The sequence below is a fragment of the Epinephelus lanceolatus genome, chromosome 4 (assembly GCF_041903045.1).
Source record: "Epinephelus lanceolatus isolate andai-2023 chromosome 4, ASM4190304v1, whole genome shotgun sequence".
Classification (NCBI taxonomy): domain Eukaryota; kingdom Metazoa; phylum Chordata; class Actinopteri; order Perciformes; family Serranidae; genus Epinephelus; species Epinephelus lanceolatus.
Window position 1 is genome coordinate 7,757,122 of NC_135737.1, and position 26,087 is coordinate 7,783,208.

General features: G+C 40.0%; 1 protein-coding gene across 2 annotated transcripts in view; it reads left to right on the forward strand.

The window, feature by feature from the left end:
* tpst1 (tyrosylprotein sulfotransferase 1) overlaps positions 1-25,044 on the forward strand; it is a 76,235-nt gene extending 51,191 nt beyond the window's left edge. The window contains exons 4-6 of one of the 2 annotated variants that reach the window (XM_033631858.2): positions 20,660-20,710; positions 21,341-21,409; positions 24,560-25,044. In XM_033631858.2, coding sequence (XP_033487749.1) covers positions 20,660-20,710; positions 21,341-21,376 — 87 coding nt within the window. In that variant the 3' untranslated portion in view covers positions 21,377-21,409; positions 24,560-25,044. The remainder of the gene's footprint in view (positions 1-20,659; positions 20,711-21,340; positions 21,410-24,559) is intronic. The other variant, XM_033631859.2, reaches the window with a different exon arrangement.
* The last annotated feature ends 1,043 nt before the right edge of the window (positions 25,045-26,087 follow it).

Sequence of the window (26,087 nt, forward strand, 5' to 3'; positions counted from 1 at the left end):
CCACGGGGAAGGATATGACTTCATATTGTACACTGAGCCTGGAAACATTAGCTGAGGATCCTTGAAAAGAGCATCTGTAGTTTCCATTAGTATGAAATTCCCGCATGTAATGACTGTATGGTAAATGTTTAGATGTCAACTGCTGGTGAACTGAAACAGTTCTGTATTATGGTCATTGCTGATATGAAAACAAGATTGAAAAATTGTGAACTGTTTAAGTGTTGTTTACAGTTGTATAAGCAGTTTAGTGGTGAAACAGACTGAAGTATGTCTGTTCATTGACTGTTAGCATGTTTTCCAAGTTTGACTTGTCCTCAGTTTGACTGCAGTCCAAACATTTCTGCTTCCAAGCATAAAGGCTGGAACTCTTTCCAGGTGTCTGGGTATTTTCCTAAAACATCTCGTCTTTCCAGCCATAGCGCCTATTATTATCCATATCATAATAATATTGATTCATACTTATATTTCCAAGAAAACCTGAGACATAAAATGCAAGTGTACCAGAGAGAACTGAAGTATTTTTCAGGGGGGAAATCAGGGTACAAAATATGCACCATCCACTGGCCAAATGCTCTTAAAATAGGCATGTGGCTGTTATTGCAGATTTGCTTCACACACCAGCCACAAAGACAATAGTAATATATTGAGTGACTGGTAAAATATAAACATTCACGAGCCATTTGGCCCATGGACAGAAAAGTTCATTTTGCACCTGACTCCTGGTGTCTAACCAGTTTATGTAAAAGTTTACTATGAAGTTAAGCTGTTACGTGTCAAAGTAACACTAATGGCTTAATGGTTGCTCTGCTCTATTAAAGTCTCTAAATTATATGGCCAAAAGTAAGTGGAAGTGGTTTGGGCTAGGCCCAACTTTTGGAAAGATCCCTTACTGTTTCAAAATCACCATATAGAATAGCCTTACTGATGCTGATATTAAAGTTTGAGAGTCAAAAATACTAAGTATATCGTAGTGCTAGCAGCTATGTGCTACTGTACTTGGGCACAGTGGTGCATTGAGCTTAATACAAAATTAATAGAAATTAATAGAAATGTACAAATTACAAAAAACGTATTTACAAGCAAACATAACAAACGAATCAATTAAGTGTTACGAGTCTTTGTAAATTAGAGTCCTTTTCAGATGTTTTTAAATAACGATAATGTAGATGTTGATTTTAGAGATGGAAGTAGGTCGTTCCAAAGAGATGGTCCTCTGTTTTTCAGTGAATATTGATTTAGGGAAGTTCGACAATACTTAAGATAAAAGTCCTTAGAGTGTCTTGTGGAATATATGTGAATGTCTAATGAGGACTTGAAAAAGTTCTGGAAAATGCTGGGCAAGTCAAGAGTTGGATGTCCATATGCATACATGAATATGCAAGTCTGGTATATTTTCATATTAAAAATTGATAGAAGTTGATATTTTCGAATAAGAGGTGGAGATGAGTCGCCTCTTTCAGCAAAGGTAATCAATCTCAAAAGTTTCTTTTGAATTATAAAAATCTTTTTAAGATAAGTGGGATGTGGCAGCCCAACCACGCCTGTAAATTATACCCCCGCACCCCCGCGAGGCGGGGGGGGGGGGGGGGGGGGGGGGATGGGCTTCAGAGTCCAAGGTTTTTTGGGGGGGATTTTTACCCTAAGGGGGAATGTGTTTCTGTTACGGCACTGGGCCCAACAGTATTACAATACATAATGTGAGGATAAACTAAGTTGTAATAAAAAGTTAAAATATAGGAATGATTCCAATGGAGTGGTCAGACTTACACTGCCATCCTGAAGGGCCTGAAAGCAGAGGATCAGTGGCTGTTATAGTAGCACATTAATACCCATAGCTGTAAGACAACTTTGGTTTAGTGTTGAGGTGGCCACTCACTTTTTTGCCATATAGCCTAAAATGCTTAATCACCTTAGCTTTGATACTGGAATATTTGAACAACGTCAGTCTCAAACTATGACTGCATTAAAAGGATGCAATAGGCAGTTGTTAGTCTTGCTTTCCATTTTCACAGTTGTCTCTGATCACACATGTACTGTACAAACACACAGTACGATGGTGAGGGCAAAGTAGAGTTACACAAATAAGTGGGTCTGTGTTCTTGTTAAAGCTAGTATTTCTCTGTCTAAACCATAGTCTGTAAAAGAGTAATGGACGTAGCCACTGTGACGTCATCCATGGGTTTGTGGACTCCTACTTTGAAGCCTTGAGTTTTGCACTTTCGTTGTCGCCATCTTGGATTTTCGGAGCCAGAAGTGACCATGTTTGGTAGAGAGGGAGGAGCGCTCAACTGAATTGCATCAATGTGATGGCGTAAGTCACAGTGACTGAAGCCAGTTATCTCATCAGTGTTTGTGCCATATGTGTGTTTAGTGGTGTGTGTTTCTGTGTCACAGACAGGAGGTCCTCTCTTAGCCTGTGATTTATCATGCAGCAGTGATGTTTCAGCAAAGCATCAAGACTTTTTCCTGCTACTTGCTATTCCAGTGGGAAGTGTGTCACTGGCCACAGAGAGCAGTGACTTGTACTTTACATCAGCACAACTACTCAACACCCAAGGGTGGGAATCTGCACACTCAGTCAAGCCGAAATATCCAAGACAGACTGTTCACTGTGAGAGGAGGGGGTGGAGCAGTAAACGGGCATTTGAAAAGCTTTCTGTATAAAAGAGCATCAGCCGTATCAGACTGACTTTGTAAATATGATTATATTGTTATCTCATTTCTGCTTTCTGATGTAAATATAACAGTGTGTGTTGGACTGTTTGATGTCCTCAGAGTGATGATTTTATACTAGATGTTACTCAGTGGGTTGTGTGGTTTGATTTTCTCTTTGTGGAAAAGTTGAGAGCCATTCCGATAGTGCTTGGTGGGTTTGTCTTTAATCCAGTTTGTAGTTGTAGCCAATATACTTTTCTGAAGCATTTGGATTGTTTTTCCATTTGTCGGAATGGGAACCAAAAAAGGGGAGTGAGGACGCAAAGAAAGACTGAATTTGGTGCAATTTGTCATGTTGTCAAGACAGTTATGAGTCCATCGGAAAACATTTGCAATGTGTGGTACTTTTTGGGGGGGAGGTTGGGTATTGGTTGGAAGAATGTGTCTGACCACAAACAGAGATGGAAACTACAGACAGGTGACTAAGTGGCAAAGTACTTCTTTCCATGCTCGTCCTGAGATTTAAACTTTAACCCATTTAGACCTAATCTCGCCTGGAAAAAAGGCATTATAAAGCCTGTATAAAACCCCTAATCCTGAGCATATTCTGAAAAATGTAAAAGAACTGACCTCGCCTACTAAAACCTTATTTTCTCAGGCTCTGGAGCAGATAGAAACATGAAATAAAAAGCATTGGAGAGCTTACAAGTGTAGCGTTTATTTGTACTTACTTGTTTTACAGTAAGTAGCGGTATGTTGATACTGAAAGGAAACAGGAAACTGGCTTCGCCTCTCGGCGCCCATGTTAACCGATTGTGTCATCCACACCAGCTGCGCTGCGGCACTCACCCACGTGGGGTTTCAGCCAATTGTGGCGCATATCATCAGTCACATGCCTCCAAAAAGACGATAACGTGGAAATACACATACATGTGTATTCCGTCTTTAATCCCTTTCATTCATGGGTATCCCGTCCTTAAAGAGATATACACATAGATGTGTATTCCGGTCTAAATGGGTTAAAGGGGAAAGTAATTTTCTTCTTAAACTAACTGATGTGACGCTTGACCCAAATCATCCACTCGACCAGTACAACCTCCTCGCCCCTTTCCTTCAGGACGCTGGTATAGACTACCCATGTGCTGAAAGAATTGTTTTAGCAAGACTTTTGTTCCTACAGCCACACAAGCTCTAAATAAGTAACCTCCTATTCATTTCACAAGAAATGCAGTCTGTGGTGTGCAGAATGCTAATCCATATCTTTGTCTCTTTTGTATAAATTCTGCAGTATTCTGTATGACACACCTGTTTGTGTTATGCACTCTATGTAGCCCCTTTCGCACTGGACAAAAAACCCACTAACACCAGCTAACATCTGGCTTTTGTGTTTAATGGGAAAGGTGACAATCAAAACTCATTCCTGAGACAAATGACTCTGCAAGCACATGTTTTTGTCAGCTCCAGCTCCGATCGCTTCAAGTCGGAAATGATGGATATATGACACGGTTTGGCGCACAAATTTTCACCTCTTTTCCAATGCAAGGCAGTGAGGCACTGCCAAAAAATACTGTTCGTCTCCATTCAAGCAGTGCTCAAACATCATTCAAAATTATTTGGCAACAAGTTTGAAAGAGACTGAATAAGTAAGTGATATAAAAAGGAAGCAAACACCATTACATTTTCACTGGCCGCCTTACTGCTTTCTGTTGTTTACTAACCTGTTTTCCAGCGCATTCCTGAAACCAAACATGACATACCAGTAGAAAAGAAACAGAAGGGCATACTCATCTTCCACAGAGCAGTTTACATTGAGGCGGCAGTAGCTCTTGGTTTGGGAACCGGAGGGTCGCCTGTTTGTGTCCCCGTCCGGACCAAATATGGAGCGTGGACTGGTGGCTGGAGAGGTGCCAGTTCACCTCCTGGGCACTGCCAAGGTGCCCTTGAGCATAAAAAAAGATTATATCACCTGTGTTTAAAAAACCTGCATATGCACCAATTTTGGTGGTAAAATTATATATGTCTCGTGTTTGTGCCATGTATGCACCTACTGTGAAAAAGAATTTCCTCCTTGAGGACAAATAAGCTATCTATGTAGGTGAGTTTACTGTTCATACTCATGCGAATATGTTGGCCTTCTAATTCGAAGCTACCAGTGTCATCATAACTTCTTTTTAACAACATGACTAAATTACACAACATTCATCATCAGTTATATTGAATGCATTGCTAAATATTCATTGCTGTACAGTATTGATAAAATTAATATTGATGCATCCCATAGCCAATGCGTCCCAGGAGCTGCCAAGCATGATATAGGCATGAAGACAACTTGTGAGAAATTTCCTCAAAAAAGTATATCAGTTTATGACTTGCAGCTTTCTGAATACTGAATGACTCATTTAAAAAATGGTTGTGAACTTGTTCCTTCTGGTAAAAGTTGGATTGTTGAACTATGAATAGTGAAAATGGTGCTCATTCTGTCATTCTGAGGCACAAATGTGAAAACCTAACAGGGTCCGACATTAAGGTTTTTTCCTACTTGCCCTGCCGGGCAAGTACTTCTCAAATCTACTTGCCCCATCTAAATTCTTACTTGCCCTGCCTAAGAGGTTCTTTTTCTGGCTGTGTGGTGCATATTTTCGCTCATGACTTATATCTTACGTCAGCAGAGACGCTCAGCCAATGGAGGCAGCAGCACATAAAAAAGCAGCACACTGCAACTGGCCCCTCCGAGGACAGAAACAGGAGAGGAAATACACAATTACAGGCCTGGAGTTAAGTCATTTTTAGGGCAAGGCCACTTTGGCCTTTGATAAATACAAATTTATTGGGGCATCACGGCCAAAATGTGGGGCACCAAGGCCAAAACCAATGGCGCAATAACAATATGTGATAACTACATTGAATGAAGACAAAATAATATATGTGATGAAAAATAATACTGAGTTTATTAAAACTGGGTGTGCATGACTGGGGATATATCTCGTTTCTTGTTTTGATTCATGTCCCTTATTTTTTAAGTCTTTGAAATCTCTTTATTCTTTTGTTATCTCCTAGTTATTCTTTATTGTCCTTTCTCAGCACATTACATACATTGAAACGAAATTTGACCTCTTCATTTGACCCATCCTACTATATACACTAGGAGCAGTGGGCAGCCGCAGTGCAGCGTCCGGGGACCAACTCCAGTTCTTTTGCCAATGCCAGTGGTCAGGGTCACTGACAGGAGTATTCACCTAACATAGCCTACATATCTGTAATTATATAATTATTTATATGTCTCTATGGATATTTTTATATAAATCCCCAATATTTAATTTGCCTTTAAAAAAATCCTCTTCCTTCATTTAATTTGACAGTGTTTATTGTATTGTATTATATGTATTAATTCTCTACAGGATCTTGTATGTTCTTTAATGTGTGTTCAATTTATTAAAAGAAAAAAACAAAAAAAAAACAAACGTTTTGGTGAACCCTGCAGCAAAGTGAACCCTCTTCTTCAGAGAGGATCTTTGCCTCCCAGTTTGTTCCTGGCGACAGAGCAGAGTGAAGCGTCTTTCTTCTCAGAGGATCTTTGTCCCATGAGAGCAGGCAGCTGTTCTCCGTGTCCGCATTTAAAACAACTTTCGTTGGTGATTTGACAGTCACTAGAAGCACATTATGACCCTTTGTCAAAGTTTCTGTGTGGTACCTGTGTTGTACATGAGCTAACGTTAGCGGGTAAGGACTGAGAGGCTGTCCGGTATGTGTGTGTGTCCGAGTCGGTGCTGCTTGCCCGATCGGGCATGTCTGCGCAGTGTCTGCTGGCCCGCCGGCTATTTTTACTTGCCCCGGGCATTCGGGCAACCGTTGTCAGACCCTGCCTAATATTTGCTGTTGATTTTTTTTGTATGTCTACAGTTGTTTTTACTAAAATTGGAGCATTCAATGGAGATTTTATTCTCAATTAAAGTCCTCAGTAGAATTGCCTGAGTGGTGACAAGGTTAAAACCTCTGCTCAAGTGTCAGAGAAACTGCCAGACTTGATTCTGGGAAGACAGGTTTTCATACTGGCTAGATGAAATATATAAGAATAATAAATAAGAATGAAGTATTTGTTGGCTTGTTTTCCATCAGTTCCAGAATCCATTAAGAAATATATCTGTTTCATCTCAGTGTATTCAGCACAGAGATGAGTCATGGGCATGTTAAACCTAGCTTAGCACTAAGACTGAATGGAAACCCTGTCAAAAACACTTTTTTCTAGCAACACAAAAAAATTACCTTAACATGCAAGCCAGCATGCTTGTCACCAAATCATGCACCCATGCAGTGTTTACAGAAGAGTAATGACAAGGCCAGGTGTATAAACATTTCCCACACATAAAGTTATGATCCGGTGGAAAACCTTGCCACCTTGGTAAAACTGTGCTAACAGTCTAAAGACTGTTGAAGCAGATGGAAGTATTGGTGTGCAGAAAAGGTTATTAGGACCTAAAGGCAGTTTACCCAGTGTCACAAAGTAGTGATTGAGTTTAGAACTGAACCATGTGAAGGCACAACTTTGAAAATGTGTACGTATATTTGTCTGTGTGCACATAGATTTAGTTGTGGATCTACATAGAGCTTTACGCATCTAGCCCCATGACTTTTGAGATTGTAGAGACATTGCAAACAGCTGTTGTTGATCAATAGCTCCATTGTGTTGAAGTAAAAAAAAACCCACAATGTGTCATTGTAAGAGGAGTACAAAGAAGCACATTTTCCAAAAAGTTACTTTAAAGGTGAGCCTACACACTGTATGTTACCAATTTCCTTTCAAGGCTTCCATCTGTCAGTGTGCCGGTCAGATATCAAATCCTCATGCTGTTCCATCTGTGTTATCACCATGTTGTGCATGTTAATGCATTTCAAATGTGCCTGTGGTCCTGTTTACATACTTTGGATGCAGTAAAGATCCATGTCTGTGTGTGCTGCTTCTTCTTCCGCCTCTGCTTTTTGAAATAGTTAACACTACGCATCAGACGTACGCGTCCTGATGACAACATGTGTGTGCTGAAGCTCTGATTCATGCTGTGTACATCTGCAGGTTATTAATGTGACTCCCCTGCATCAAACCCAGCTGCAGGGTTTATATTATTGTTTGCCCCCCCCTTCTGGGCAGGAGTTCCTGCATACAGAGGGGGATCTCCTACCAGCCAGGGCCAAGTGAACAAAGTTTCTCACAGGGCTCTGTGGTCAGTCTGCTTATACATGTTAGAATACAACATTCACAGAGCTTTATAATCTGGTTTAACTCATCAGCTCATCTGCATTTTGGCCTGTTGTTTATCTTGAGCCTCATGGGGTCATTTACCTCCATAGTTTTTGAGAACTGGCCAAAATGTAGCATCAAGTATTACAAACTTTCAGTTATCAGAAGTTGGCACATTTTACTCTGTTGAGGTATGTCAGAATTTAAAGCTGCTTAAGTTGATTGTATTGTTTTGTTTGTTTGTTTTTTGTCCATTTGGGGGCAGCAGAATAAACTGAAACACAACAATGACATACTGTCATGTATTCAAGTTCAACATGTTGCCTACATTATTTACACACCCAGCAGATGCAGAGCAACATTAGCATTCATTTGGAGTCATGGAGTCAGTTTTTTTTCTTTCGTGGCTAAATGCTCCTCCATGTTCACTCGCTAGTAGCTTTACTTGCTAGTAACTCTATCTGGCATGCATTTGGTGTTTGGCAGGTAGCTTTAAGTTGGTTTATCAGATTTCTGTTGGTTAAAACAGCTGCCTGCTGCTGAGACAAGGCTGAGAGCAGAGTTGAGGGCTAGAAAATCGAAACAATGATCCAAATAGTCTAAAAAGTTTTACTGGTTTGTGATTCTCTGTGAGCCCATCACTACAAGTAACTACCCTTACGTAACACATACTCATTTGATCCATTGTCAATGTAAAAAACAAGTAATAAGTTAATGTAATAGGTTAAGTTTTCTTTTTTTATGGCTGCCTGTGTCAACCCTTTAAAAATGGCTCTCCCACATATGGCCGCTGGCGATCGTTGTTTGCATGATTTTTTTTATATCTAAAATAAGAACAATAACAGCTAGATAGAGCATTCATTTTTTAGCAGCAGAAAGTTAAAGCCTCTGTCTTCAGAGTCATCATGTCATGATGATGACATGGTCATACCTTACCTTGTGTGCATTCAAACATGGTATTTCACCATACTTATGTCTGTATTTCCCTCTAATGGCCGAGGGAGATCTCCGTTTCCATAATCCTGGATGTATATTGATCTAAACTGAAAACCATAATAGATAAAGCATTCATTTTTTTGCAGCAGAAGGGTAAGGTTTCTGTTGTCCCCATCATCCAATGTTATCTTACCATATGTGTGGTGCAAACGTAGTCTTTCGTAGTAATTATGCAGGAGATGGTCGTTTGCATAATCCTGTATATCAATCTGAAATAAAAACTATAAAAGCAAGAATATTCATTTCTTGCTGCAGAAAATTTAATGTCATATCATGCCACACAAAAGCTCCCAGTGGCACCAGAAGAACAATGAACCTCTTTTTACTCTATATCTCAAAATTTAAATAATGTACATAGTACAAAGAGCATATGGTGTGTAAGAAGTATTTTCTTTATGTTTCTGCTTTTAAAAATATTTTGGATCAGTATGTTTTGTGTTGGGGCGGCACGGTGGTGTGGTGGTTAGCACTGTCGCCTCACAGCAAGAGGGTTCCTGGTTTGATCCCGGGTGTGGGACCCCTTCTGTGCAGAGTTTGCATGTTCTCCCCGTGTCAGTGTGAGTTTTCTCCAGGCACTGCAGCTTCCTCCCACAGTCCAAAGACATGCAGATTGGGGACTAGGTTAATTGGTGACTCTAAATTGTCCATAGATGTGAATGTGAGTGTGAATGGTTGTCTGTCTCTACATGTCAGCCCTGCGATAGTCTGGCGACCTGTCCAGGGTGTACCCTGCCTCTCGCCCAATGTCAGCTGGGATAGGCTCCAGCCCATCCCCCCACCTCCCACCCACCCCCGCGACCCCCAAGAGGATAAGCGGTTAGAAAATGGATGAATGTTTTGTGTTTTTATGTTGCAAAATGTAGCTTTTGTCAAATGAACAAAACAGGGTGTAGAACAGGATTTTTCTCTGCACACAGGGGATCTTACTAAATTCAAGACCACACTCCATTAGTATGGTAGCCCCCCCCCCCCCCAAATAAAATTCTGTGCTGCATTGCATAAGACATCTGGCAACCAGCCCTGAACTAAACCACTGTGTATGATGAAGCCACATGTGGAAATGCTCTCTCTCACCCAGCCCCATCCAAATATTTACCGTCTGTCTCATCTTTTCTTCAGCCCTGATTTCACCACAGAATGTGCAGCCTGAGCAGAGGAATAGTTTGGAAGCAGCCATTGAAAAGACTATTTGTATTGTGGAGATGGGGGGGATCTGGATGGTTAAGGAAGCTTGACATGTTGAGAGCAGCCTTATCTTGATGATGCTTTGTTGATTTTTACTGTGAGTGAAGACCGGTCCCAAACGTAATCCTTCTAAGCAGTTTGGGCCCTGTGGCTAAAGCAGCTAACAGAGTCAATGCATATCTACCTAAACCCCCTGTGTTTATATTGATTGAACCCAAAAAGGTCCCAGATTCGTTTATAGACATGCAAAGGTAAAGAACAGGGCCTAGACCGCAGAAAAATCAGACAAAAAGGTTTGTTTGTGTTTTTGTTCATTGTAGTTTAATGCACTTCTTATGTTGCTTACATATGAAGGGTATTGATAGCTATCAGTGTTCAAGGAGTTGAGTCTATTGTGCCTGTAACACGGTAATATAGTGTCTCATCTTGGGTGGGCTTCAGGCTTCAAATATGTCAGTACCAGTTAAGTTAAATGGGGTCGGGTCTAATAGATTCAGGTACCAGCCTCAGTTTTAGATCACTATAACAGAATATGTAGCTAAGAAAATTCTAAAAGAACAAATTGCATTCATAAATGACTTAAAATGTCAATGCCTGGTCTTGTGCTGTTTGTTGAGGCTTCATCTCTGAATGCTGGTCAGTGGAGGTTGTTCCAGCTTGCTGTAAATGAGGCTTGTTGGGCCTGGCTCTTGAAGCCACAATCGATAGCTTTTAAGTGGCTTTGCAGTTGTTCTGATCCCTGGTGAGAAATGGATATTGGGATCAATAAGTTCTCAGTTTCTCTACAGCAACAATAATAATATGAGTTAGTGGAGGGATGAGAAATGAATGTCTGTAGAGTGTCTTGTCAAGTGTGTTGGGCTTCAGGTCTGCGGCTGGACCTTTTCCTTCATATTGATGCAAGGACAGTTAATGATGTGCAGGTTTATCATATCCCATTGATCCCGGGCCATTGTCAGCTCTTGGCCATCGTGGAGCTCTTTGGCTCTTAGACTTCGACAGAGGCAAAAAGAAGGTGGCTGAAAGATTTATTAATGAGGACCTTGCATGAAGTGTGTATTGATCGATGTGTCTTACTCTTCAAACTAGATCAAAAGTTGAAATGAGTTTGTGTTTGTCAGACCTTTTTTTTTTTTTTTAAGATATTTTTTGGGGCATTTTTTGCCTTTAATGGACAGGACAGTTAAGTGTGAGTGGGGAGAGAGAGGGGGAGTGACATGTAGCAAAGGGCCACAGGCTGGACTCAAACCTGGGCCGCTGCGGCAACAGCCTTGTACATGGGGCGCCTGCTCTACCACTAAGCCACCAACGCCCCGTGTTTGTCAGATCTACTCATTGTAAAAGTACAAACATCCTCTCTTATTGTGGCCAGATATCTTATTCAAGACTTTGGTTTTGATTTGTGTTCGCAGGGTCTTGCTGAACTTACCCTGCCCTTTTGTACAGTCAGTCACATATGAGTGTGCTCAAATAGTTTTCTGTAGCTGCACAGATAAAGCTTAAGTCCTACAAATGCCTAAACAAAGTGCTTTTCGGATCGTTTTGGATCATCTAACAGTGTCTGAAACCTGGTAGAACCAGGTGGAAACTCACTCGGCTCAGGACGCCATCACTTCACTATATCTTTACTCAGCAAATAGTAGTTTGCTACTATATTAATGCTCTGAATGTTGCATACAGAACCTTTTAAAGTAAGGCAATGATTGAACCTCTTTATCAAGGAACCCTTTTTTTGTTCTTCACACAGCTACTTCCATTACATTTTGTATTGCTAACAGGGTGCAACACCATGAATAACGAGAAGCTCTTCTACACGGTGTACTGCTATCCTCATTTGCACAGGGGAGCGTACCTATGTTCCCCGGGTTCTATGTTCCCCGGGTCCTATGTTCCCCACTTTGTATGGGACCCCAAAAGGGTCCTATGTTCCCCGCTTTGTATGGGACCGGGGAACATAGAACCCTTTTTAATAATAAGGGTTCTATGTTCCCCGCTTTTCCCCAAAAGGACCCAGGGAACATAGGCCCTTTTTTTTTTTTAAAAAAAAGGGTCCTAACCCCTAACCCTAACCCCTTTTTCTCAAAAGGGTCCTATGTTCCCTGGCAACAGCGGGGAACATAGAACTCTTAAAAAGGGTTCTATGTTCCCCGGTCCCATACAAAGCGGGGAACATATTTCCTTTTGGGGAAAGCGGGGAACATAGGACCCTTTTTTTTTTTAAAGGGTCCTATGTTCCCTCCCCGATCGGGGATCATAGAACCCAGGGACTGTAGGGATGACCCCTTTGCACAGTTAATTTTGTTGAGAGGTACAAAGGACACCTTTGCCTTTGGACACACAGGATGACATGTTTTAAAAAATAGATTACATTAGAGTACATTAGATTACATTAGTTTATTTGTCCTATTAGGAAAATTTTCTTCACGCTTCCATACATCTTTCATACCCCACAGATACAACATACAGAGAGCGAACGGTATGGTGCTGTGAACTGCTCTTTGCCTTTAGCTCACCAAAAGGTCTTGTATCGTCAGTCTAGTTATCAATACCTGTTTTATGCTAATAGCCTACTAGTGCCAATAGCTTTCGTACACACAAGAAGGATACTTTGAAACCTTACTTTGAAAAGTATAACTATGTTTTCTCACAAAACCTTTTTCATATGTCATTTAGCGAAAGAAGCTCTCTCAAAAAAAAAGGCTTGTCTTTGTGGAAGTTACTGTAAGATTCATTCTAATAGTACTTGATGGGGTTGTCTCAATCAAGTTTGAAGTTGTAGCCAATATACATTTCTGAATCATTTGAATAGCAATTCCATTTGATTGTTTCTCACAAATGTTGATTGTTGACCAAAAGCAAAAAGTAGCCGTAAACGAACTTTGCCAAAATAAGAATTTTGATTTTAAACAAAGAACCATATGATCAAAGGTTAAGGTAACATTAGGGCTGTACCTAAATTATGCCAGTCAAATCAGATTTGGCTGTTCAATATGAATATTCAACTATTTGGTCCTTTTTTTCCCATATAGAATTTGAGAGTTTGGATAGGGCTCAGCAGGACGTTCAGTGTGACAGAAAACAACTGCTCAACTTGAAGCAATCTCAGTCAACTGAGGAGTCTCCGAATGACATTCAGTCCTGGCTTTTAGTGCTCGATGATTTTCGTTACTTTTTAGCTACATATACATCTCTGTTAAAAAAAAATATCAACTTAGATTTTATATTCTAGACCTGATATAAAGGTCCAGTATGAAGGATTTAGGGGCATCTATTGGCAGAAATTGTATATAATATTCATACTATGTTTTCAGTAGTTAATAATGAACTGAAACAAAGAATTGTTGTGCTTTTGTTGCCTGGGTTCTCGCATCGGTCACCATAATTCTACATACTAGGCACACAGGAGCAGTTTTAGTTGGTTGCAATATCTGCAACCTCTATCCTATATGCCACAAAACCTGACACATTAGACCTGATGTAGGGTCAGTCCAAGGAGTTTAAACAGTTGAAGCGTATTAACGCCCCCTGGCAAAAGGAAATGAAAATCATAAAGCGTCCTATGAGGTTTTCCCCCCCAAAAAAATCCACACAGACTGACATTTGAAAACAGTGCAATATGACTTTGTACAGTCAGGTCCATAATTATTTGGACAATGATACAGTTGTCATCATTTTGGCTCTGTACACCACCACAATGGGTTTTAAATGAAACAATGAATACGTGCTTAAAGTGCAGACTCTCAGCTTTCATTTAAGGCTTTTTTCAAAAATGTAGTATGAACTGTGTAGGAATGACAACCATTTCTTCACACAGTCCCCCGACTTTAAAGGCTCATAAGTATTTGGACAAACTAACATAATCATCAATTAAACAGTCAGTTTTAATACTTGGCTGCAAATCCTTTACAGTCAATGACTGCCTGAAGTGTTGGACACATAGGCATCATCAGATGCTGGGTTTCTTCCCTGGTGATGCTCTGCCAGCCCTTTACTGCAGCCGTCTGCACTTCCTGCTTGTGTTTTGGGTGTTTTGCCCTCAGTTTTGGCTTCAGCAAGAGAAACGCATGCTCAGTTGGACTCAGGTCAGATGATATGACTTGGCCATTGCAGAACATTCCACTTCTTTGCCTTAAAAATGTCTTTGGTTGCTTTTGCAGTATGCTTCAGGTCAATGTCCATCTGCACTGTGAAGCATCGTCCAATGAGTTTTGAAGCATTTGGTTGAATCTGAGCAGATAATGGTGCCCCAAACACTTCAGCTTTCATCCTGATGCTCTTGTCAGCAGTCACATCATCAATAAATACAAGAGAACCAGTTCCACTGGCAGCCATACATGGCCATGACATAACAGTACCTCCACCATGCTTCACTGATGAGGTGGTGTGCTTTGGATCATGAGCAGTTCCTTCCCTTCTTCCTTCTCTTGTCTTCCCATCATTCTGGTAGTTGATCTTTGTTTTATCTGTCCATAGTATGCTCTTCCACAACTGTACAGGCTTTTTAGATGGTTTTTGACAAACTCTAATCTGGCATTCCATTTTTAAGGCTAACCAATGGTTTGCATCTTGTGATAAACCCTCTGTATTTATTCTAGTGAAGTCTTGTCTTGCTGACGAGCAGCAGGATGAAAGCTGAAGTGTTTGGGGCTACATTATCTGCTCAGATTCAACTAAATGTTTCAAAACTCATTGGACGATGCTTTACAGTGCAGTTGGACATTGACCTGAAGCATATTGCAAAAGCAACCAAAGACATTTTTAAGGCAAAGAAGTGGAATGTTCTGCAATGGCCAAGTCATATCATCTGACCTGAATCCAATTGAGCATGCATTTCTCTTGCTGAAGCCAAAACTGAGGGCAAAACACCCAAAACACAAGCAGGAAGTGCAGACGGCTGCAGTAAAGGGCTGGCAGAGCATCACCAGGGAAGAAACCCAGCATCTGGTGATGCCTATGTGTCCAACACTTCAGGCAGTCATTGACTGTAAAGGATTTGCAACCAAGTATTAAAACTGACTGTTTAATTGATGATTATGTTAGTTTGTCCAAATACTTATGAGCCCTTAAAGTCGGGGGACTGTGTGAAGAAATGGTTGTCATTCCTACACGGTTCATAGTACATTTTTGAAAAAAGCCTTAAATGAAAGCTGAGAGTCTGCACTTTAAGCACGTATTCATTGTTTCATTTAAAACCCATTGTGGTGGTGTACAGAGCCAAAATGATGACAACTGTATCATTGTCCAAATAATTATGGACCTGACTGTATCATCAAAATCTCAGTCAAGTCACAGCCTTAGTCATGGCCAGTCTCCTGAGGAGTATCAATGTGCACTTCAAATAGAAGCATTTTGTTTGAGGAAACAATATCCCTTGAAACCTTCCAGCCTAGACCGCTGTGCAGCTGAGACATTCTCCCCTGCCGATCGTGGCGCGGCACTGGCAGCTTTTCAGACGCACTGGGCTGTTTGCACATTTAACCCCCCGGGACTGGGGCTTAGTCACAGGGAGCTCCAGCCATAATACTGAGGCTGAACCACCGCAGGATTTAGTTTGGCACTTCCAAGTTGGACTGACCTGCTGCTTGTACCAGCAGGCACCTTGGCTGACCCAACTGTGCTGGTCCCTCCCAGGCTGGGCTCTGCTGAGGCATGCTGTGGCAGGTTTTCAGGGTTTCTGCTCACCTACAGAGATGTCTTGGGAATTTGAATCCTTACACTTCAGTGGCTAGGGTTGGGAGTTGGAATATTTCAGGCAAATTGGCTTATTTTATCAAGGGATTTTTGTTTTGAACATTTCATAGAATGATTGAATTATCAAAAACAAAAACAAAAATCAATTTGACAACACAACTTAACACAAGGTGTACTTACTAGCTTTTTATGTAGCTACAGATACAGAATCACTCCAACACTTGGTGTTGATCAGTGGAGGGAGTTTGATCAGCAAACACCTTAAGTTTAGTAGAGTTGAGTCAACTTTAAGTTTTTAGGGACTTGGGTAGATGTAAACATGGCAAACACAAACATAAAATGCACAAATTACCATTAATAAACAATACAAAAACAATAATCTAAAAATATAATGTTGGGGAAAGTTCCAACAGTTTACCTTTTAAAGATTTCAGTAACTTCCTCCCAGAGGGTATTTGATCACAAATGGTAATAACTTGGTGGTAATGGTAATAGTAATGTTGAATTATGATAAATTTCTAAACTTTCTGTCTGTAATGCATTCATTTTAGCAGTAGTCAGACTACTGATAAAGTCAGCTCATTCTCTACAACTCGTGTAAAACTATAAGCTCTCCTTAAAACTCCTCATTTTTTATCTTCCAAAAAAACATATTATCTCTAATAAGCCAGTTTAAAAATGTTTATTTCTTTCTAGCAGAAAATATAGTGCCAAGAAATTATAACTCTTCTGTTGATGAAGACTGAGATGTGGTCAAAAGCTCTGGTAAAATAATGCAAGATCCACTCAATAGCATTTTCTAAACTGCTATTGCTAAAGTCAGTAAGTATCTCAATTAAAAGATAATGGAAATTATCTTGAATTCTACATTTTGTGGTATCCCAGCTCTGGGATAATGACAGGAAGGCAGTCAGTCAGCTGACTGGGGACTGAGCCCTGTATTGGCAGCCAGAAGTCCCTTTGATCACGCTGAGCAGTATTTCAACTGGTTTATCAGAGTCAATAGAAGAGGCTGTAAATCTTCCACCGTATGAGTATCGCTCCTTTCATGAGCATTTGAACAGATCCCTCAGAGGTAATAAACATTGAGGTCAGAGTCAGCTGGACAAGAGCAAGCTGACTTCCTGTTACTGCAGTGATCCCATCACTCAGACATCAAGTCTGGTCTTTCCCAGAGGCAGCCCTTCGTCTCTGTCCTCTCTCCGAAGGACAGATTGATTCAGAGCATGCAAAGCAGACTGCTCAGCCTCTTCTTTACATTTCCTTATCATACGCTGCTTTTTTTACCCTGAGTGTGTGACCTCGTGCACTACCAGAGGGCATTCTGCTCCACTCTTCCTTTGTGTGCTCCTCTTTTTCTGTCCAAGCAAAGGGTTTGGACAGGCTCAGAGCAGTCTGGCCCAGAGCCTCTGCACACTGAGGAGGAAAGCTGCAAAATGGCACCCAGGAGGAAATCAGAAACATGCGCTCGCCTCTCTGTCTCTGGTGTTGGAAATAATTTCAGATTACGTTCAGTTTCTGGCCCTGCGTCGACTTCAGGCAAACACGCAAGCATGCATGAAGGCACGCAGGGGAATTAAGGAATGAGTTTTGTGTTTTGGGGAAGTTTTAATCTCTTGAGCCCAGGAGGGGGGCACAGGACTTTTGACCCACTCCTCCAGCTTACATTTAAAGGAATTTAAATGAAGTGAAAGATTGATTATCTTAATAAATTAAACTGAACATTCAATGTGTATTGTCTAGTGACTCTCCTATGGAAACCCATCATTCATTAAAATGATGAAAATGAAACATTCCAAACTGGATTGTTCAACTTTTTGATATTAAAATAATGAGTACTTACACACAAATTCTTAATTTTAATAGTTCAGTTGATCTTTGCCTGAGTGTTCTGGCTAAATCCTCTGTTTGCCTGTGGTTATCTTTGATGTTTGGGATGTTTTGGGTGCAGTTGAGGTTAGTGGTGGTGACACAAAGGGGAAGTCTAAGCAACAGAATCAGTGCAACAACATTGAGAAACCACGAAACTTAACATACAGCAAACCAGTGTTTTTCTGTGTGAGAATTGGGACACAACCTTACTTTTGGGTTTTTGATTGTTACTTTTCAATTAGGCTTTGGAAATATAAAAGATCGTAGTCTTGTCTATTAAACCTTGTAATATGCCAACCTCCCAGTGACTACATTTTTTTAATAGCATACATAACGGATGTCAGAGGTAAAATCTGATGGAATATGTATTAATTTCACAGGAGTCGTAGTGAGTAGCCATTTTGTTTTTCAAAGTTGCTAAGAGATCTCTTGATGCTAATCTAAATACTTATTTTTAAACCATAAGTCTCATGTAGTTTAGATTTAGAAGGGCTACAGAATTGACTTGTTCAGGTTAAGACACACCCAATATTACTGAATGAATTTACTAAAAAATAGAAAGCTTATCAGTACGTGAGCAGCATCTATGCATTTTTGGAAACCAAGAAGTGAGACAGTCCTTGGGATACAGCTGACCCCTTTTATGCCTGATTAAATTATGTTTTTGTAGAAATCTGACTGACAAATACCTGGGACACATCTTTAAAGGACCAAGATTTTCATAACAAAAATATATTTTAACAAAGATGATTGTAACTACATTTTTTACACTGGTGTTATCAGTATGTACTGTTAGTTTTAGATTTTGAAGGCTTTTAATTAGGGCCATCAGTGTTAACATGTTGACGCTGTTAAGGTCCGATTTTTCACACTTACTCGCACACACTCACACACACTGAGATTGCTTTGTTTGTTTGCTGATTGAAGACACCTTTTGAACTGAACTGAGCTGCGGTCTATTTGTTTCTGCAGTGCTGGCTTTTGGTTATATACTTAATCATTTGCTGCATGCTTTGTTGTTTTGTGGCCTATAGTTTGACAGAGCTATTTTCTTCCAGTTTTATTATAATCAGTCAGACATGACTCTGACTGGCACCCACTTCATTCAAAAGGCATCAAACCTTGCATTAATTTGATTCCAGATCAAGACACTCTGGAATAATACGGTTTTAAATATGCAACAAAAAATGTGAGAAATCGTCATTAACTTTTGAAATTTGGTGATTTAAAAAAAATATCATTCGACAGCAGCCTTACTTTTACCAAATTTTTACTATAATGAAGCTGTAACCACGCAAGACGGAGTGCTGAGAGTGCTGTGGCCTCGTGCCTACAACTGAATCACAGTCCTGTTGATAGTCAGTACAAAAGCACACAATCCAGTGATATTGCTTTTATACAGCAGCTCCACAAATGCCATGTATTAGTTAACTGTAAAAGGTGACAACAGATCATGATTTGTTTGTTTATTTATTCACTTATTTGGCTCTGCCAATACAAACAGTTCTGAAACTAAACAGCAACTGGACTAATGCCAAGCACATACGTTCCTGCATATTAGCTTGCTACTTTGTGTAGGTCTACATGTTACAGCAGGCTGGCTGTAATCTTTTACATTTATTGTGCAGATAGTGAAATAAGATCCTTCTGACCGTCGCTAGTGGTATGTGTTATTCATATGAGTAACAAGTGTCATAGACTCTGGCTCCATATGCATTTCTCTTTTATTTAGATGATGTTTCTGCCTTCAGGCCCTGTTCAAGATCAGCAGTCACATTTGGCTGAGTTAATAGCTTGATCAGACAGGACGTTACAGCATCGACTGATGTCATACAAGCAAACCTGGAGGTTTGCAGTGATGTTTTCAGGATTCTTTGATTTTATTCAGGATTCATAAGTTAACTCAAATGTTATTTGTGGAAATATGTTGGTTATGTATGTCAGTTTAGTTGACAACTGTTAATGTTGGCTAATTAACGTTAAATGTAATTAACAGGGGAGATCACCTATAATGTGTTAACCAGTGCTGTTGTTGTTTCTGTCACCACTGCCTCCTGTCCAGTTAGATTCCTTGGTCAGAGGTAACTGTCGTATGGTATGATAAAAAAGTAAATCAGTTGTTGCAAACAACTTTGGCAAATTTTGTAGTTGCTCAGTACAGTTAGCAGTCTCTGTCTCATTGCTGACCCCTGATGGACTGTGGTAACTCAACACATTACTGCTGCTGTTGTCTCCTGTTTCATGTCTTTATCTGTTAAATTCCTCTGATATTCAGCTTCTATCCGTCAGCATACTGTTGTTCCTCACGGCCCAACCTCTTTTCCACATTCTTCACTATCTCTGGCTGACAGAACGACCTCATGCTGCAGTGTTGTTTTCATTCAACATGAAGGTGACTTCCTGTATAGATATTGTGAGTTTCTGTGGAAACAACAAGACACATGTTAGTGATAATCCTGAAGGATCCGGGAGTAGTCAACTTATGTGTTGACTGCGTGGCTGAGGCCAACAAGAGAGGAGAAGCCAGAGTTTCTTTTCCTGGAACAGACACACAAAAAACATTCCCTTCATAGACAGTGGACACCCTACTATGTCCAATAGGATATTGATCCTCAACTCCCCCCAGCCACCCCTCCTCCGGTCCATCCATTTCTCTGCTCTGTGCCTCTTTTCAGCTCTCAGTCTGGTCCCATGTCATCCCCCCGGGGGGGAGACTATATGTCACCAGGAGCAGAGCATGAAATTCCTGGCATGTGTCCAGCAGCCTCCATCTTTTTAGGTTGCAAATGTTCACCTTGCACGACACGGTGTCACAACAGAGCGCTCTGAGTCAGATACATGCTGAGATGGATTCATCTGTCAGGCTGTGTCAGCTCAGCTTGGATTTGAAGCAGCAAGTTATGCTTTTGTACATGTAGAATGATGCCTTAATTGACCTTCACCATGGTAATCCAGATAATGAATTCATGCAAATTCAATGAATTTGTGGAGCTCTAAACCTCTAAAGTTGCTCCTTTGTTTTTCCAGGTCTTTAAAGGTGAATTTCAGCTACCTGATTTCCTAAAAGAACAATCACAGGTACAGTAACATTTCTGCCTGTCATTGAGCTTTTTCTTTTTTTCAGCCTCTTTTAGTGTCTGATTTGAGTTAAACCATCTGCAACTCAGAGGAAGATCTTGTTACAGATTTCCATCTGCTCACATTTACCCATCTTCTCTTGTTTTTGACTTGAGTTTCTTGCCATATAACGCAGCCTGTTACTGTTTTCTGGCCTCAGCTTCATAATTGTCTTCATGTTTTTGGTCTTTAGTTGTTATTTTGTTTGATAGTCTGTTTGTGTTGCTTTGTTGTTTCTTGATTTAAAAGCCTGATGTTGGGAGAAGATCACTTCTGCCCTCCTCTGGTAGTCAGACAAACCTACATCTGTTTTCTACATGTTTTAGGAACACACGTCAGAAGAGTCTGTCTGCTTTTGATTTGCTAATAATGCCTTTTTATCAGCACAATTAGCCTCTTTGTTCAGTGATTGAGGGGGGAGGAAAAGAAATATGTTAAAGTCAATGATTCAGCTGACTGTGAGCTTCTCCTTGGTGGCTCAAGTTGCATATTCTGGTATTTTCTTAATTTGTCACAGAGCTTCCTGTCATCCTGAGAGCAGATAGTGTAACTTCTGTCTGTGTGTTTTCTGCCTTTTGTTCCTCCGTACAGATTCAGAAGTCTGCAGAGAAACCCAACCCCAGTTAGGAGCAGCAGGAGTGCCATCACCACAACACACAGGTACAGATGGACACAAGTATAGTACTTTGTACTCAACTGCATTCATCTGAGAGCCTCAGTTAGTAGTTCCTTTACAGATTAACATTTCATATAAAGAATCACATAATTACCTCATAATAACCTGAACTATTTAAAGTGATACCACTTGTTAAGAACATGCTCCACCTCAACCAGCTACAGTAAAATGATTTTCCATCAGTGAAAATTATGATATAATGATATAAACATTCAGTGAATTTTTAAAACCAGGACTTTTACTTGTAATGGAGTATAATATGGTATTTTTACCTGTAAGGTTCTGAATACTTTACTAATAGATATCATTTATCGTGCCTGGTCAGACATCTTCCTAGCCCTGTCTCAACAACTACTTTTGTTGGACTACATACTGTGGCAGAAAGTATTTTGATATGTGATATGATTGTCATTTTGAGACAGTTTTTTTTTTTTTAACCACTAATATGATAATTATACAGCGTAATAATGCAAATACACCTATTCAAAGAGCAATGGAATTTTTATTCTTAAGCATATTCAGACATTGTGACTGGAACAGCAGCGAATCCATAGGGGGGTGTCGCCCAGGGCGTCATTTAGGCTAGAAGCGCCTCTGGACTGGAATATGAAAAAAATATTTAACATATTTTTTAAAAAGTAATTGACGCCTGTCAATATATACATGAAATAAAGTACCATCATGGAGTAACCCAAGATTACATAGTTTGAGATTCACTAATAATTATGTCAACAAAACCAAGTGATGTCCCTTGTTAAAAACAGGCAATCTTAACAAATCTGGGATCCCCACACTTACCTCCATAATCTGGTCGGTGTGCTGCAGTCGGCTCCTGGGGATGGACGGCCTGGGAGCTGGCGCTGTGCTGGTGGATTTACTGTGTGGAGGATGATGTTGCTGGAGGGTATAACTACAAACAACAGACTTTATGGCTCGTTACCAGGTTAGCAAGCTAACGACTGTCAGGACTGTGCCTGTTCACCTCCAAAAGCGCAGCTGCAGGCTACCGCTAAGCTACACTTTGTCGGACTTGCACAAGTGGGCGGGGGTAGAGAGAGAATAAAAGGAGAATTGCTGCGCCCAAGTCTTATAGTGGTTGGGAAAACTCTGCTGTTTATTCTGTCACCTGTTGGCTAAAATGTTGGTGTCATTCTTACACTATCCTGTTAGTAAGCTTATTTGCACCTTTTCAGGTAAAAAAAAAAAAACGCCTACGAATGTGTAGGAGATGGTGTTCAGGTAATCCCCAACTTCAACCCGAGCAGAGATCTGATCAGCCAGTAACCTGAGAACATGTGTATGAGGTGTGCAGCAGATTTATTGGTATTGCATTATATAATACATCCCATCTGCTGCTCCCCTAAACACTGCTGCACTTGTCATCCCCCAACGCTTCATGTCCTGGTTTGCCTTTTTCTTACAGTCTAAGTGTATTGTGAGGGGCTCGGTTATTTCAGTAAATGAATGTGTAACACTTGATCTAATATTTCCTTAAAAGCAAATAGCTTGATATAATTTTTTGGACTCTAAATCACATTCCCTGGTGGCAAAAGTTTCAAGATGTATTGGATGTATTTTTTCGTGGCAACTGGTGAATAACTGTCTTACAGTAATGGGAGAAGCATTGTGATCATTGACTTGACTAACAGCGCATATACCAGCAAGTTCAGCATTTAAAACATCCCACTTAAATCAGCATACAGTGGCTCTTAATTACACAACTATTATCCCCAAAATTAACTTTAAGTGTCAAAAGAGAGACAGTGTCAGCGTTCTATATTTTATTGGTATTTGATTAGCATTATTGATGTCTTGACATAGAGAAGAATCTTTATGTTGGTGAGGGTGGAGTTAATATACAGATGGGTATTATAATCTACACATTATAATCTACAGTCTAGATTGTAATCTTCACATTTTAACTTGCATCTTAAGATGTCAGATATAGATGAATGAATGTGAGTAAAAAGTGACATAAAACGACATTATCAAACCAAGTAGCTCAAATGTCAAAAATACAGTAGTTGAGTAAATGTATCAAACTTTTCTTAATTTAGTGATAAAGACCACCTGACCATGCACTTTTTTTCGCATGTTGAAGTAATTATTCTGAGTCCCTACAATATTACTGACGTCATGGTCACTGTTGCAGCGTTCACAAAAAAATAAAACAATGTGCTATTATTATCAGTAAGGCTCTTATCTAGTTTTTACTCAACTATACAACTATACTCAACTATATATAGTTTAAAAACATATTTTTATAAAGACCCTTTCAGTGTACTGAACAGCCCATTTTACAGTGAGAAAATAAATGTGTGCCCTCTGGTGTGCACAGTATATTTTTGACTTTTCTGTAAAAAAAAAAGTGAAAAAACTCAGAGTGTAGCGTAGCGGTAGCCTGCAGCTGCACCTTTGGAGTGACAGAATCACAGTCCTGATGGTTGTTAGCTTGAAAAACCACTTTGAAAAAACATACCATAAAATCATCTTTATCTAGTTTTACCCTCCAACAGCTTCATCCTCCACTCCATAAATCCATCAGCAAACCATGAGCTCCCAGGCCATCCATGCCTTGGAGGCGACTGCAGCACGTGGGCCAGATTATGGAGGTAACTGTGGTGTTCCCGGAGCTTCGCTAAGTTCATTGTACTAGTCCCAAGAGGCGTAACACCGTTTCATTTTGGCCAAATTATCTTTTAAGTCTCAAACTGATTAGTTTTGTGCTACATCCATAAAGGTAATATAATTTTATTTATAATGTTTCTTTTACACATAAAAAGTATTGACATTATATAAAGTGATAGGTGTTACTTTTTTAAAAATATGTATTTTTTTCATATTCAAATTCCAGTGTATAATCTTAAGAATTACAAATCCATTGCTCTTTGAAAGGATGTACTTGCATTTTTATGCAATTATATTACCATTATGTCAGTGTCATGTCAAATGACAATAATGTAGTTTATTGCAATTATATCAGGGACAGTATATTACCCTTTCCAGCTCATGTGTTTATATCTCTGACTGAGTCATAGAACATCATCAAACAGTCATTGAATGTTTGGTCAGAGTCACAGTGGAAACTCTGCTTTGATTTTACCATGACAAGAAATTCTCATGTCTCTGAATAGGAACAGGAGGTGCAGTGGAATAGGAAATCATGGACATCATCTCACCCATCTCACCATCTGTATTGGGCGTCGGCACATTTCAAAGGTCATATGACCACAGAAGGACCGTCTCCTCACCAGAGTCAGCCCCTCCTGCGGGCTACTGCGCCTCGTGTAAGGAGAACTTTTGGCCTTCGATGTACTGTACAAAAAATAATACTAATACTTCTCACAACCACAGAATGTCTGCTGATTGTTATTTTTCGTGTCACATCACGCTCATCGATTTTTAGAAATGATTTCTGGCTATTTAGAAAAAAAACTCTGTGATTCTGTTGTAAGAAACTGCAGTGGACTGAAATCGCAAGAAGCATTTATGAATGGAGAATTAGCTTTTGAAAGATGCAATACCTATTTTAATGTTAATTTTTTTTCATGCCTTTGTATTGTGCAATGTCATGGGTACTGATCAGTATCAACGTGATAAACATTGTTTTTTTTTTAAACCTGTTGTAAGTGTGGTTATATTTGGTTGAGTGGTGAGTGAAAAACACAGATGGAGAGTGAAAATAACAGAACATTGAAACTTAATGTGAAACATTTAAGTGAAAATGTTTCAGTAAGCACAAGGTCCTGATTATTGCAGTTCAAGTCCAGAACGCTTCATGATCCTGGACAGTAGTTGATACATTGGAATATTGTTAAGTGGAAACTGTTTTTACACAAATAAGGCTGGATTACCAGCCTGGCAAAGGAAGAAACTGCCCCAGGGCCTCAGACCCCCAGGAGCCCCCAAAAGCCCCATGTTCACAGTGGGTCAAGAGGTTCTATGGAATTGTTTTCAAGACCTAGATTTTATACTGTGGTGCATATTCCTTATTAAGCTGTGTTTAATCAAAGTAAAAGCAACAGATAAAACCTGGAGCCAGATAGAGTATTTCTAGCATAGCAGTATGGTTGTACCGTACTAGCTGATTTTTGGGTGTCTGGGCAAACGCTGCTATATACAGTATAGTCTGCTGTGTGGACTTAACCTACATTGTCCAGACAGGGAACGTAAAGAAAATGTTATAATTTTAGTGGAATATCATGTAAATATCAATTTACATGATTTTATCAAAATGTATTTGCTATACGAGGTTGCAGCAAAGGGCTGTACAGAAGGAGAATTTCAGGTTCAAATCCACTCGTCAGCCAGGGCCCTTGTGCGTGGATTTTGCATGGTCTCCCCGTGTCAGCATGGGCTTTTTCTGGGTACTCCGGCTTCCTTCCACAGTCCAAAGACATGCAGGTTAGTTGGTGACTCTGAATTGCCCGTAGGTGTGAATGTGAACATGAATGGTTGTGTGTTTCTATGTGTGTGACCTGTCCTGGGTGTACCCCGCCTCGCCAAATGACAGCTGGGATAAGCTCAGCACACCCGCAACCCTGTATCAGCACAAGCAGTTAAGGAAAATGAAATGAGGGCTACAACTAATGATAATTTTCATTGTCAGGTTATTTTCTTGATTATTGGGTTAGTTGTTTGGTCTATGAAATGTCAGAAAAT